The following is a 15,541-nucleotide window of genomic DNA, read 5'->3' on the forward strand; positions in this document are numbered from 1 at the left end:
TGTGAATACTTGATTACTTTGAGAAGGTTTAAGACTGCAATATTGAGAGTGAGCTTTAGCTTAGCTGATTTTATCTACACCGGTGAAGTGTGTAGTAATGGCTATGAAAGCAATTAATAATACTGGTGACAGAATCAAGAGACTGACTAATTTATCATTATAGATTTTAATGAGGCTTATAATCTAGCAATAAATATACAATATATTCAAAAGTATGGAGTTATAAAAAGGATGATTTATTTAACTTTCATTCTAAACTAGTCTGCAACCCAAAGGTTGTAGAAAGTAGGCTTGTAAGAACATAATTCTTTTGGTGTTACGGAGCAGAAGGATGAAAATAACAGAGGAAGAGAGTTTAAATTAAAGGGGGGAAATCAATTGTTTATCTTCATTCAAAAGGCCTTTAAGCACAACAATAGTTTTGTAGATGTGGGAGGCATCTTGTGCACACCTTCTTTTTCATCTCAATCTGCTCGCTTGGCAGAGCGTGGGAACTGCCTCGGATGCTGCATCCCTGCAGTTCTCAGAAGATGGGGAGCAGTGGAAGTGGTAGCAATACCTGGGAAAAGGTGTCTCAGATTTTTGACCAAGTTGTTGTAAAGAGACCCAAAATGTGAAAAGTTATTTAGCAACTTTAAGATTCAGTGTTCAGTTTGAAAAATAAGCTTTACTATAGTTTTTGTATTATTGTATTTTTCTTGTTATGGTCTTCCTTATTGCTTTTATTCTTCTCCCTTCTTTCCTTGCTGGACTAAGTCTACAGAATGTCTCTGGCCAGGAGTGGTGCTAAAATGTAATAAGCTCCTGACAGGATCTTGCCTGAGCAGTGTAAGAGAGTGGCAGAAATTTGGAAAATTAATTATAGCCAGTCTTGCCCAAAGGGGAGTTGGAAACTCAGGTGGTAGGGGTAGCATTAAAACAAGAAAGAAGCAGCAGTAATAAAACAGGACAGATGAGACCCCAAAAAGTAGGTTTTCCTAGTGTTGGATCAGCTAGATGTAAGTAATAAATCCCAAAACCAATCCAAACTGGACCCTTTTAAGGCTTGTAAGGGGAACCCTGGGTTCTGGAAGGAAGGCTCTGAGCTGCAGAGATGCAGTTTGGGACATTATTTAGAACCCTTACAGGACACTTGAGCATTTGTGGGTTTGCATCAACAGTGGTGAGGAGACAAGTAGGAATGGCATGTAGGTGTTCTGGGGTTTGTTGGTATCCTGATAGTTCTTGTGCTATCCAAAATAAGGCATAATTGCTGTCAGAAAACGTCTGTAATGTCTGCCTTGTTTTCTTCAAATGTCATGTTATGAGAGCAAAACTATGAAGCAGGGTGGGGGAAAACCCCTTGCTTATGGAAAGGAAGCACTGAATTTACTTCTGTTTTTAGGAAATCAGTGTTCAGCATAAATGCTTGGGGGATGGAATTGGTCATCCAGTGAGAGTTCCAGCCCATCCTTCATGCAGTCATATTCTAGACAACCATGAGAGAAATGTGGACTAAAGCCTGACTGGCCAAAGCAAAGTTTGAAGTTGCACATGTCCAAAGAAAGAAGTGATTTGTTTTCCTCAGAGCAGTTTTACCAGGTAAATACATGTTTAGGTTGCCCTCTGCCTCTTTGTGGGGTGGAGAGTTTGGAGCTGGTTGGAGATTCCTGTACCTCATCTGGCTCTTTTGGGATTCAGGGAGGAGGAAGCACTCCAGGAGTTCTGCTCATCAAGCACAACCTAATTATTTTACCTAAAGAAGGGTGACCATCAAAGTTCTTGAAACCGGTGACCCTCTGCCTGGCCACTGTGGGCTGGGGTCCTTCTGTGTGTCCTGGCACCCAGCTGCCTTTGTGGACACAGCTCTTGTGTATTTATATACTCAGTGTTTGGGTCAGTAAGGAGACAGGGCTTCTGTAAAACCTTGATTTGGCATGTCTTCAATTTGCTTTCATTGTGTGGCTCCCGTGACAGTGGGTTGCTCTCATCTACTTTGCAATGTGTGCTAAGCTCATTCCAAGAGAGATCAGGGCATGTTCCAGGGACACTTTGCTTCTGGTGCAGTACTTACACTGGAGTCAGGGGTTTGCAGTGAACCCTTCTGTGCTCAGTTGACTTGCACTGGGGTAAAAATACACTAATGTAGTAGTGAAATGAGTTCTGCATTTTTAAGAAGGTGCAGGCAGTAATTCATCTACACAGAGCCCCTGCAAACAGAGAGGCCAGACCACTGAAAGTCGCACGGTGAGACAGAAGTTTGATTGGGAATTCATGTGAGACCTCCTCCCTTTGTCCCAAGCTATAATTCTGTGGTGTGGGAGGTCTTGTCAAAGTAGTCCTGAGTTCTCTCTGGTAGAAAGCCTTTTGTTCATAAACAGGGAGTGTGTGAGACCTGTTCCTGTGCAGTCCTACATCGTGTGTTCTTTACAGCAGTTTATTTTTGATAAGCTACAGCACATTTTAATGTAATTGTTAACATGCCTAATTTGCAGCCACACAGTCGTATCAATAATAATGGAAAGTTGTTCACAGGTAATAAATTAGCATAGCATATAACCAGCAGAACTCTGCTTCTCAGTATATTGTTTCACGATCAAGAATTCAGTAGTTAAATATGCACAGCAGTGGGCTGAGAACAAGCTGTTCATTTTTGCTGCAAGCAGTACCAGTGGACCAGAGTAATCATAGCTCCCAAAAGCAGGACTGATTTTATTGATTTTAAATAGGCTTTCATTATAGCACTGAGCTTATTCCAATTGCAAGAAGTATCACTGCTGTTTGTATTCACAGCGCTGACTGAGGGAGGGAGAGGTCTTGTTGGATGCAATGTAGAGGCTGTTTGTCCCTCAGTGTTCTATTCTGCCCTGCTGAAACATCTGAATTTATTATAGAAAATATTTTTTCCTATGTGGTTAAAGTTTTTTAGAAATGTAGAGTCAGCCACAGTTCTGAAATTTTGAATTCTGACTATTCTTTGGAGGAATAAAGGTCTTGCTTATTTACTGGCATCTGACTTAGGGACCAGCTGTATTTTGGTTCCATTTTTTAAAGGATTCTTTAGAAATCATGGAATCACTTTGCTTTGAAAAGACCTCTAAGATCACCAAGTCCAGCCATTTAACCTAATACTGCCAAGTCCACCACTTAACCATATCCTTAACACCACACCTGCACCTCTCTCTTTCTCTATAGGTTAGTGTAAAAAAGGCAAATGTGAGAGCTGCTCAGTCTGAGATATTAATGTATTCGGGTTATAATTAGTTAAGAACACATGCTGCTACCAGCAATGCGTCATTAATCTGCATGGAGCAGTTTGCAGCTATTTGTTGCTAAATTAGTGACACTTAAAAGCTGTTGTGTTTTTGTATTTTTTGTCACAGTAAAGAAAATTATAAATCCGTGACTAAAAATCCACATATGCACACTTAAGAAGCGGGCTGGTGTGTTGTTTGGTTTTCTTTGGGGTTTTTGTGTTTGTGTTTTAATTTACACAAGGCTGGTCAGTCAATGGCCATACACAAAAGTTGGTTGAAGCCTTAATGCTGTTTAAAATGTGGTACTGTACTTTATGGTGATGTAAAGACATGTTGCTTGTGATAGGTTCTCCTCAAATCCTTTATGTGTAACTGCACAGTCCTGCTTAAACATTTTTCCAGTGTTACTAGAACAGTTTAGAACGGTATTAATAGAAATTAGTTACACCTTTCTGGTTTTAATGGATTTAATACTGACTTTGGGTACCTTTTTTATTTTTTTTTTTTTCCTTAAACCTACAAGTGAAGGTGAATTACTTCAGATATTCTAGATAATCCCACATTTTTGTTTTGGCATGATCTTTCATAACATAATTTGGGAATTCAGGCAGGAGCAAACATAAAAATTTTGTGTGAGCATTTCTAGAAATCAACTCTTTAAATAAGATGGTGACATTAAGTAGTGAATCAACTTGGTAAGTACTGAATGATCAAGCCTAGTTACTGTAAAATGAGATCTGGATGGTTTATTTCATTTTACAGAGTTTGGGCAAATAATTATGGAATTAAATTGCTTCCTGTTGGTTTCCTTCAGGGCATGAAGAACCTTCTACTGTGCTCTGCTGAGCTGCTGCACTGATTAGTTCTTCAGGTCTAATCTTTATGTGGCTGTGCTCACTTTCTTGTCTGTTTGTTTATGGGTTTGATAGTTGTTTTTCTGAAGTTACTGTATTGCCTTGATGGTCCTCTAATGGATTATAAAAATGTACACATTAATTCCTTTCTCTAACTTCATTTGTTGAAGCCTAGTGGAGATAATTGGTGCTCATGGAACCAATGTGGTGGTTGGGAATGAGGGTGATGATCACTCCCAGAACTGATACCACTCATCACTGATAATCAAAGCTCACATTGTTGGGATGGTTGGAAGCTAAAATTGATTTAATTAAATGCTTACAGCATCTATTAACAATACCATATTAGATTCTTTATCACAGCAGCTACTTTGATTTTTAGAGTTTGCTTCTGCAGGTTGAAAAGTGATTTATAGTTTTAATTCATCTTAATTTGTGTGCTTAGGAAACATTTGATATAAAACTTTTTGTTGCATTTAAATTTCCTTGTTATCTGCCCTGCAGTGGCATGAGTAATAGGGAGCCCAGAACATGAATATATTGAAATGCATTAAATATTTTCAAGGAGAATGCTTTTAAGGTCCAGAGTGATATATGTCAAATGTTACTGAATGGATAAACATATGGAGATATTTTACCCTCAAGAAGCTTGGAAATTAAGCATCTCTTAGTACAGTATCTATTTTAAAAATAATTAACAGTAATAATAGAAATAGTAACTACTACTACTACTACTACTATTACTGCTGTGTTAAAGTACAATACCTGTCTTAAATAGAATATTTGTTTCATATTATTTATTCTGTTCTAAGGTTCAGTTTCTTTTTGTAGCTGCTGAAATTTATTATACAAGCATTTGAAATGATGCTGTGTCAGAGCTTGTCTGCACCAAAAATTGCTGCACCTCTAAACCTGTATTTAATAATCTGTAAAATGTTTTTACAGCCTAGAAAGTCTATGTGTGTTTGAATGAAAGTATCTGTATCCTCTGTGCCAATTAAACAGTAAATTTAACAATTTAACAACAAATTCTTATGTTTTCTTGATACTTAGATAAAATATTATGGTTTGAGGTGTGATGTAATCCAAACACCACTGAAATCAAGAGATTTCCACAGACTGCAGGAGAGGGTAACAATGAGCCTTTTCTAGGCACACCTAATGATCTGTTAATATTAGGATGTCAGACTTTGCAGAGCACCCAGCACTATTATGATAAATGTGCAAAGTGACAGTAGTTGGTGATAATAAACATCTGAAAGGCACCTGAGAGGCGTTCATGGCTCAAGAAGTCGCTGTGATCCAGAGCTGCAGAGATCATGAGTGATGGTTTGGTTTGGTTGGTTGTTTCCTCTTCGCCGTTTCCCCCGTGTTTGACTCTGTAAGGATGTCAAGATTGCTTTTGTTTGGAATGTAGGACATGGTGCAATTGCTTTTGTCACTGTCTTGCTGCACTTTCCTGTTACTAAGAGACTGTTACACTCAAATTGCCAAAGATCCAAGTGATGCCTCACAGATGAAATGTTTTCACAGCTTCTGCCCTTGCTCTGCTCTCACCTGCCCTTTGGAAATAGGGATTTCTGCTTTAAGAACCACACCCATACATTTCCTTCCATGCGTTCAGAGCAAAGAATCAAATTTATTTCCCTTGATGAGCACTGTTTTGTTGTGTGTTCAAGACAAAATATGATCTATGTTTAAAAACCATGCTAGTGTGTCAGCCATGGAGCTGTGCTGGTTGTGTGGTTTGTTGTGCAGGCTGTGTAGCTTTAACAGCATGGTTCTGATCTCTGCAACGACTTATTTATCCATCTAATAAGCTGTGTATATTCATCCCTTAACTTCCTTGAGCAATTCTTTTTTGACATGGTTGCTTTATAGAAGTGATGAATTTACTTTTGTTTCATTTCTCACTAGTAATGAACAACTTCTTGTTGTTTTAAAAGAGTCCAACCTGGAAATGCTTTTTAATCTCATACTAACAAGCTCAATAATTGATAAACTACAGAACTGCAACGTGCTTTTCTTTTACAGAGGCAAAGGAAATTGTTCTGAAGGCACAGATTCTGGCTGGAGGGAGAGGGAAAGGTATTTTCAATAGTGGATTGAAAGGAGGAGTTCATCTAACTAAAGAGTAAGTACTTTAAATTAAAGAAACATAAATAAATTGCTCCTTGTATAATATTTAGGCTATTTACAATAGCTATGGACTGTTTATTTTAATATCTGTCAATAAACTAACATTTTTTCTTTGTTTGTAGCCCTAAGACTGTTGAACAGCTTGCTAAACAGATGATTGGGTACAATCTGTCAACCAAGCAAACTCCAAAGGATGGTGTGACAGTTAAAAAGGTAAGATTTTAGCCTCTTAAAAGTTGAAAACTGTTTTCAGCTGCAATTTTGCATTAATAAGCTGGGATGAATGACGTAGATTTTTTTTAAATCCTTCTCCAATTCCGGATTGATTGCATCTAATTGATGAAAAAAAAAAGAAAAGGAAAATGTTACTTCTTTTTTCTGTTTGTGTATGTATTTTGTTCATCAATTTTGGCATACCCACTGATGAAAAAATAAATTGATTTCTGCCATGTATATTGAAAGGAATCCTTTGTCGTAGGCTCATCTTCCATCAAATGCATTCTATATGGTGATATAAGTTCACATTGCATTAGCTGTACATGCTCATTAACATTCTGCTTACAGAAATAGTAGATACATGATTACCTGTAGTAATAATATTATCTGTATTTCAGTCACCCTCAGGTCTGGGCAAGGCTTAATAAAGCAACAGATGAATCACAGAATGATTTGAGTTGAAAGGGGTCTTTAAAATTCCTTCAGTCCAACCCCCTGCAATGAGCACAGGCATCTTCAACCAGATCAGGCTGTTCAGAGCCCCATCCAAGCTGGCCTTGAATGTTTCCAGGGATGGGGCATCCACCACCTCTCTGGGCAACCTGTGCCAGTGCCTCACCACCCTCACTGTAAAAAATGTCTTTCTTATTTGTAGTCGAAATCTATCTTCTTTAGTTTAGAACCACCTTGACCTATTACAACAGGCTCTACTAAAAAGTTTGTCCCCATCTTTAAGTATTTAAGTTTGTCCCCATCTTTAAGCCCCCTTTAAGTATTGAAAGGTTTGCATGAGAATGATCTCAATTGAAAAAAAAGTGTCTGAACAGGAGATTCTTCCTACTTATTGCAGATACAGACCAAAATATGTTCATGGTAGTGATTGAGGTAGCACATGGGAGTTCATTTTCCAATGATGGTGCTTTCTGTAAGGCACCAATATTCGCTTCAGCATAAATGGGTTGCTCTGTATTGGCCTAAATAAGAGAAGTAAAGATTCAGCAAGATTCTCCTTCAAATTAGTAAAATTCTGTGAGTCAGGAAATCCTGGCAATTGCCTATCTGCTGTATCTGTTTTTATCTCTTGCTTTGTTTTACTGAGCAAGAATCCTTATACAGGTAAGTAGGCAAGAGCCACCCTGTATCTGATGCCAGGAAATAATTTGGCATGGGCTGAAGGAACTGCAGTTCACATTTAATATCCTGTGAACAGCTTGGTGTATTAGCATAGAAGGGGAAGGAACACCTGTCTGGAAAGATCCTGTCTAACAAGGGCTGGAGGAAGGTGTTCAGGCAGTTCTTCTCCTGGGGAGCAAGGAGAGCAGATTACCATCACTCCTCAGAGTCGTTGTTAAAAAGAAGTACTATATATTGAAATAGGAGAAACAGTATTAGCATTAAGGCATGTCTGTCGGAGATCCTGATAATACTAAGGATATAAGACAGGATATCCCTTTTCCATATTAAGGCAGTCTGCTTGGGAAAATTAGTATTTTAGCTTTCTTTTATAAGTTCTTTGTTTTTATTCTTTTGCCCTAGTTGGCCTGCCTTGAATACATCCATACACAGATTCTGCTCTTTTGTCAGATTGCAATCCTGTTCATCATTGACAGATTCAGTTCTGAAAAAGAAGCTTCTAACTTTCTTTGAAATTGATAGAAATGGAAGAAGGGCGTGGGTGTTGGGGGTTTTTCACGTGGATTATTCAAAGGATTTATATTAGGATGACTTTTGTGCCATGTACAGTGTAGATATAGAATATTTAACTTGTGGTTCCTTTCTTCCCCCTCCACATGTTGTTTGTATGAATGAACAGTAGGCAGGACTAAGCAGCAGGGGCATAGGTGAAGTTTAAGGTGAAGTTTGCACTACTGAACTTCAGATATTTATTTTGGTGGTACAGGATTATGTACAGCCTTGAGAGACTGGGTATTCTTCCTTTGCTATAGGGTTCCAGGGAAACCCTTCAGGAGATGGTTTGCAAGTATTTTAATGTTGATCCATGATAAACCAATGTGATGCTTTTCGCTGGTTGAAGCTGATCATCTGCTGTCATAGACTTTCATTCTGATTATAGAGTTGGCTTTTAAAAGTATGTTGGCTTTGAACTAGTATGTTTTATAGTTTTGGAATTGAGATCTTGATTCTTACTAATTAATGGTAAGAGCATACACCCTGCTTTAATTCATTTTGTAGCAGTTTGCACAATGTTATGCTTATTAGATAGTGAAGAAAGCATATTTAAAATTATGCACTAGGTCATCAAAAAACTATTTCCCAGCAAAATTATGTCTTTTTTAAAAGCATTTCTTGTTTACAAAGTTAGCTCATGTTGGGATCTTTAAGGTAGTTAGAGGAGCTGAAGCACTCGGGTTTGTAGTGTCAGGATTACAAAATCGAGTACTGGCATTTTAATCAAGGGGCAAACTACAGTAATATTGTTAAACATATAAATTTAGCTATGTCTGAGATACCATTTAATGCAGCAGGAACTTAGTGTACTGAAAATGCCAGGCAGGCTCTTTGGGCTTGCTAAGGGCAGTGGGAAAGATGAGAACAAATCGCTGGCATTTTTGTTCTATTTCAAGGCATGTGCTTTCTCTCTGCATGTATGGAAGAGTTTGTGTGTCTACATGTACTTAAGGAAAATTGCATCTCAGGAAGAAAAGAAAAGGCATGTTTTTAGGGTTTGTGCTTTTTAAACTTTTCAGTGTTCTAGAAAGTTTGAGTAGTTTAAAATACTCCTATGTTTTAAAAAATTTAAGTAATAAGCATTTTTCAGAAGGAAAATAGTTATTATGTCGCTTTCTGTGAGGCAATCAATGAGCTAGTGTCAAGTCAGGGAGTGGAAGTCATGTACCTTTTAGATATATTTGTAAGGAAGGTATAAAAGGTAGAGATTTTCTACAATTAGAATAATTATGAAACAGAAAATGGTGGTTTCAGCTTTCTTTCTCAGCTTGTGCACCTGCTACAGAATTTAAAGTGTGTTTGTGCTTCTTCAGATTGATGTTTCTCAAATAAATAGCAATCTCCAATTCCCTCATAACTTGGAACCTGTTTTGTGAGTTTGCATAAAATCCTCTTATGGCAGTTTGGAATTTGGAGAGCCTGGCTATCTGTGATGACAGTCTTCTCTTATCATGACAACCTGAGAAGTCGCTACCTGTGTTTTCTCTCCAAGCAATAACAGAATGAACATTTTGCATATTTGATTCTGTTTAAAAAAAGCTGTTACAGTTACCCTCATGAAATTAGATGTGTGACTTAAACTTTTAGGTAGCAATTTGTTGCAAAGAAGGAAAGCTTGGAGTTGTCAGGAAGTTTTAATGAAAACTGATTTTTCCCCAGGACATTTTAAATATAGATATGATATGGTAAACAGATAATGATGCGTCATATTCTTTATCAAAAGCAAAACAGACAAAATGTGAGAAGAGTCAACAGTCTCTAGATTCAATTTCACTATTCTTAACTGTTCATCAGTGTGTTTGCATTAGTTCTGTCATGTGAGTGATAGGTAGGCTTAAACAAATAATGTTTAAAGACCTTGAACACCAACTTCCCTGGCTTTGCTCTGCTTCAAACAGGGAGGATGGTGAGGACAAGTTACTTTGTTGGGAGAAATCAGAGATATTTCAAAGTCTGACAATTTTTGTTCTAAGGTTGCCTATTGCAAAGTAGACTCTCAGTAGTTTTGTGAATTAAGACAGAGAAGTATCTGATGATGTTGACGTTGTTAATTAGCAACAGTGAGGACAATCACTCCAGTTGGAAGTTGCAGTTGAAGGTACCTGATTTAATAATGTTAGTTCCACCTGCTGTGCCTGCAAATGTATTCCTCAAAACTTGTTGAATGTATTCCCCTCCTAAGTCTGGCCCTCACCCTAAGCTCCCACAAACTGTCTGAACAGTTCTGACAAGATCCAGCAGGATCAGTTGGTTGTATATGACCTGTGTCTAAAGTAACTGACTCACATTTTTCAGATACATTGATGCAGGATATGTAAGAAGGTGAAAACTTGGATGCAGGTAAAAATAGTAGCAAATCAAGGATGCTTTCCCTACCCTTGCTCGTTAATTTGACAAATCTTGGCACGTAGCCAAGCTATGTCTCTGAAGTTGTCTTTTAGCATCCCTCTGTAGTAAACTAAAATAGGCAGATGCTTTTAAGTAGTGCAGTAGTTTTTTGCATTCTTGGTTCTCTCCTTCACCCTGGCTTTCTTTACTTTCCTTTTTGAACAGTCGCTTATTTGAACTATTCCTTTACATCCTCTTATGTTGTATGAATAAAGCAAGGTAAAAGTAGAAGGAAACAAAATTACTATAAAGCAAATTTCTTCCAAGTCAAAATGACCATAAATAAATTTCATCTTTCCTTCAATTCTGAGCACTGAGGGCTTTATTTGATTCCTTGTTTCTTACACTTTTTTCTCCTCTTCTCTAATACATACTGCCTGGCAGAAAGTCCCTACATTCTTTTTTATGTACTCTGGAATAGAATGTCAAAAAAGCGACTTGGGTGAAAGTATAGTGCATCTTTCTTGTTTATAGTCCTTGAACTATGAAAACCCCAGAAATACTCATTTGATGGAGCACCTTGTGCTGGGTAGGCAGAGTTTTAAGGCTGCAGGTATAAAAATGCCTCTTGGATCTGCTGACTGAGAGAATTCATTTCTCCTTGTGGTACATTCAGCAATGATCTTTGTCTGCAATCATTGTTCAAAACTGTCACTTCATAAACAGACCGTGTTAGAAAGATGTTGCTACTTAGTCCTTCTTAATTATATTCATATTTGGGAAGTGATTTTCCTGATTTCTACCACTTCCATTGAAAGTTGGGAAGTAGTAGCTCTCTTAAGGAAGAATGTAGTGCTAATTAAATTGTAGAGGTGGCTGCTTCACTTTCAGATTGAAAAGCAAAACTGTCGTGCAGAGCAGAACTACAGTCTTTGCGCCTTAGATTATGGCATCTGTTATGATCACAGGCAACAATTGTTAATGATCATATGCAGATTTTTTCCTAAAATTAAGAATATTTGGGGAAATTTAGTATTCATATATCAGAACAGTTTTGTGAGTCCTTTGCAAGTGTAGAACTACTCAGTCTCTGAAATTGCTTCAATAGCTGTTGTTAAATTACTGCAAAAACAGTTCAGGTGAAGAGGAAGGTACAGTTATTGTAATGCTAAATTGGAAAGGACTTTGTGTTGTTTTTGGGAGGAGGGAAAAAAATCGTAGCAAGGACTTGGTATGGGCCAATTTCTGTCCCTTTTAATGTGGTACTCATAGATTCCAAATGTGGGATTTGAATCTCCTTTCTGTTTTGTGCTGTGGTGTCTGTCAGATACTGGTACCAAATGACTCTGTAGCTTAGAGTAATAACTAGAAAGTAGTACCTCTGTGGAAAAATAGATATCTGTGTTTCTAGATTGTGCCAGCATCTGAAGGACACACACCTGTTTGACTCTCTAAACTGAAAGTAAAATGCTGGATGGCAGAATTATCAGTAAACCCATTTTCTTAGGAAATACTTGGGTGGGGCAGGAATTTAGTGCAGAGATTACAAGGGCTGGGTGGCCTTTGGTCAGAATAAGGGAGGGAATTTAAGCTTGAGGTTTACTGGTGAGGAACAGCACTGCTGGTGAGATGCATCTGAAAGCCAACGTGCCCGTCCTTGTATCTGTGTGATCTGCAAACCGCGTCCTTTGTGACTCACGTCTTTCTGGGGGCACATTAAAGTGCTTGTTGGGATGAAAAGGTAATATGGATGCAGCAGCAGCTGTTGGAAAATCCCCAACGATGAGGTGGTCCAGGTTTACATTGCTGGCTGCGTGCCCTAGTGAGAAGAGCAGCATTAGAGGAGTCTCTTGCTTAGAGAGAGAAGATTTCTTGGGAAAAACATCACGGGATTGTAGGACTGTAGTAAAAGCAGTGAAACAAATGTTTCTTTGCAGGATAGCAAGTATCAAACTGCTGCATTTAAGGCAAAGTAGAAGGACCAGTCAGAACCGCTGATGTTTTCTTTTCTTCCCTCTATTCATTTTTAGGTGATGGTTGCAGAAGCACTGGATATTTCCAGGGAAACATACTTTGCAATTCTGATGGACAGAGCCTGCAATGGACCTGTCATGGTTGGCAGTCCTCAGGGTGGTGTGGACATAGAAGAAGTTGCAGTAACTAGCCCAGAACTTATCTTTAAGGTATTGAAATAGTGGTTTACAATGAAAATTTTCCTTGTCAGTTGTCCAAGAGAATATTTTTTCCCCCTTTCTTCTCCCTTTTTCCCTTCTTCCATGTAGAAAGGAGACAGGAAGAACCATAAAAATAGTGTTTCATCAAATACAGGGTCAGACCTGTCATCTAGTAAATGAAGCATATTTAACATCTGATTTTATTAGAATTTTTCACTTAGAAAAAGATCTTAAATCTAGCTGTTATGTGATATGTTAAACTTCATATCTGAAATGTTTTATGAGTGAGTTTCACTTTCAGGAAGGTACACGGTTTTTTCACAAGTGGGTTGGTGCCAATATACTTATTGTTTCTGTGTCCATTTTTCTCTATTTTACAGAGTTGTTAATTATTTTTTTGTACCTGCAAGACTTTTCCATCTGAAATACAACTGTTGTAATTACTTTCTTAACGATGACTACACCGAAGTATTTTTTATGTTACTGTGGCAAGATAATGAGTAGACAAGCTATTCAGCTGAGAAAATAATTGATACAATCAAGTATAATTATTCAAAAAGTTGTAAAAATATTTAACGTGCATTTTAAAATTATATAAACTTCACAGTGTTACTGGGCAGTGACACTCATTGCCTTGAAAATATTCCAAAATATGTCATAAAAATTAACTAGACTAAATATTCGTCAATGCCATCTGTACAGTAATTAAAAGTGAAAACTGGTGTCACATTGTCTTGTCAGCGTGCAGCTCTGAAGAATTATATATTTTTTGGAAGGACTGTTTCACAGTCAGTGTGGTAATTATAACATCCCCTATAGGCAGCTGCTATAGCCTCAGTCTGGGGGAGCCTTGGCAAACAGCCAGGCTTTAATTACTAATTTGCACATGTATGCTAAATGTTTTCTTTTTGAAGTTATAAACCTCCATTCAGATTGAATATTCAGTTATATTTATGCATGTTACTGTTGCAGGAGGAAATAGATATTTTTGAAGGCATAAAGGATCATCAGGCGTTGCAGATGGCAAAAAATTTGGGATTCCAAGGACCTTTGCAGCAGCAGGTAACTTGGCTCTACTCCCTTGATTTAGGCTGAAGACTTTTTAGCCCAGCTCTATGTTCAATATTTTCCAGCAGGCAGGAAAGGCCAACTGTCATTACATCAGAATCACTTTGACATTCTAAATACTAAATTGCACCTATGTAATTGTCATTGGGCTTTAGCCTAATTGTTTTAAAGTGACAGTCCCTAGTCTTTGAAGCAGTCGATGGCAACATGCTGTTCCACCATGTGGGATTCCTTTGCTTTCATTGGAATTCCATTGGAGCTCTGTGAATGGTATGGGTAGAGCTGGTTTTGAAAATTGGCTTTTAATATAGGCAGAAATAAAAGTGTGTCTGGATTTGTGATTGAAACCTTTTAAAAATTTTTAATCTTTAACTCAAAAACAAAGGGCTGCCAGCTTGTTGTCTTTTCAGTATTTCTTTCTACACATATATATATTTTGAATATATGTATTTGCCTTTATGAATCATTTTGCAGAGAAGAGAAGAGAGCTCATTTAAGCTACTTTGGCCTGGTTTTTTTCTGTAGTATCAAACTGTCATTTTTGTAGAACTCATTTATTTTTTATTCGGCAGTTTTAATTATTTTCTATCCTAACATACAATTAACAAATGCATAATGATTAAGTTGATTAACACACATTTGAAGATTTAGCTGTATAGCTAATGAGGAGGAATGATTATGTAGAACCTTTCAACCCTTGAAGAGTTCTGGCACTTGAAAATTAACAGCAATATATGTATGGACTTTTAAACAACACATTTAAATAATGCTGCAGGAATGCATTTCTTTTCTCGTGCTGTCAACTAAAAGGAATTTACTGAAGCATGAGGACATAGTTTTTATCCGGACAAATCCTGGTATTTACTTATATGTTCTCTAGTTCTAGGATGGGATTTTCTGCTTTGCCTTGAAGACGCTCAGTACTTGTAGACCTTGAAGAGAAATGTTGACATTAAGCTGCCTGATTCAGACAGGTGCTGAAAGATGGAGCAGCCCTTAATAAAAATGAAGTGATTCTGGTGTTCTGGTGCAGTTGCAGCGGAGGACTGTGGCAACAGCAGCTTTTCAGGTGGCCCAGAGTCAATGCTGGGTTCATGGTGGGGCTCCCTCCCCAGTATCACTGCTGAGAGCCTCACCCCTGTGCTCTTGGGGTTGTTTGTCAATCTGAGTGTTTGTGCCAAGGAAGCTGCTGCACATTTACAACTGATAATTCTTTTAAGTCAAACCCACTGAGAATGCTTCAATTGATAGCTCTTGGGCAGGGAAGGCTTCCTAAGCAATCTGTGTGCTGCTTCCCAGCTATAGCTCTTTAAGGAATCTTATCACAGAATCACAGAGCAGTTTAGGTTGGAAGGGACCTTAAAGACCATCCAATTTCAAGTGCCCTGCCATGGGCAGGGGCTCCTTCCACTAGATCAGGTCACTCAAAGCCTCATCCAGCCTAGCCTTGAACACTTCCAGGGATGGGGACTCCACTGCCTCTCTGGGCAAAACTGGGATTGGGGTTGAGTCTTTCCAGTTGTGATGTTTTCTTTTGCATGACTAACCTTTAAGCATAACTAACCTAAGCATATCATGACTTATGCTTTCTTTTGTCTAATTCATTTTACTTATCAGGAGAGGTCCCAAATATTTTTGGGTTGTGTACTTCAGTTAGCTGATCAGTAATGAGAGGAAAAAAATTGAGTGGTTCTTTATTAGTGCACTTCATCTGCAAACTTATTTCAGCTAATAGGTTCACAGTGTGTAATGAACCAAAGGGATTTTTTTTACACGTGTTCATGTTGCTGTTTTTAAGTAATTCTATTAGTGGAAGAATGTTAAAAGATTAAAAGAC

The 15,541-nt window shown here is 37.9% G+C and overlaps 1 protein-coding gene across 3 annotated transcripts in view; it reads left to right on the plus strand.

The window, feature by feature from the left end:
- Window positions 1–15,541, plus strand: part of SUCLG2 (succinate-CoA ligase GDP-forming subunit beta) — a 114,022-nt gene that overhangs the window by 44,501 nt on the left and 53,980 nt on the right. For all 3 annotated transcript variants that reach the window (XM_032120811.1, XM_032120809.1, XM_032120810.1), the window contains 4 exons: window positions 6,125–6,224; window positions 6,352–6,442; window positions 12,493–12,645; window positions 13,609–13,698. In XM_032120811.1, coding sequence (XP_031976702.1) covers window positions 6,125–6,224; window positions 6,352–6,442; window positions 12,493–12,645; window positions 13,609–13,698 — 434 coding nt within the window. The remainder of the gene's footprint in view (window positions 1–6,124; window positions 6,225–6,351; window positions 6,443–12,492; window positions 12,646–13,608; window positions 13,699–15,541) is intronic.

Source organism: Corvus moneduloides, chromosome 11 (genome assembly GCF_009650955.1).
Source record: "Corvus moneduloides isolate bCorMon1 chromosome 11, bCorMon1.pri, whole genome shotgun sequence".
Classification (NCBI taxonomy): Eukaryota; Metazoa; Chordata; class Aves; order Passeriformes; family Corvidae; genus Corvus; species Corvus moneduloides.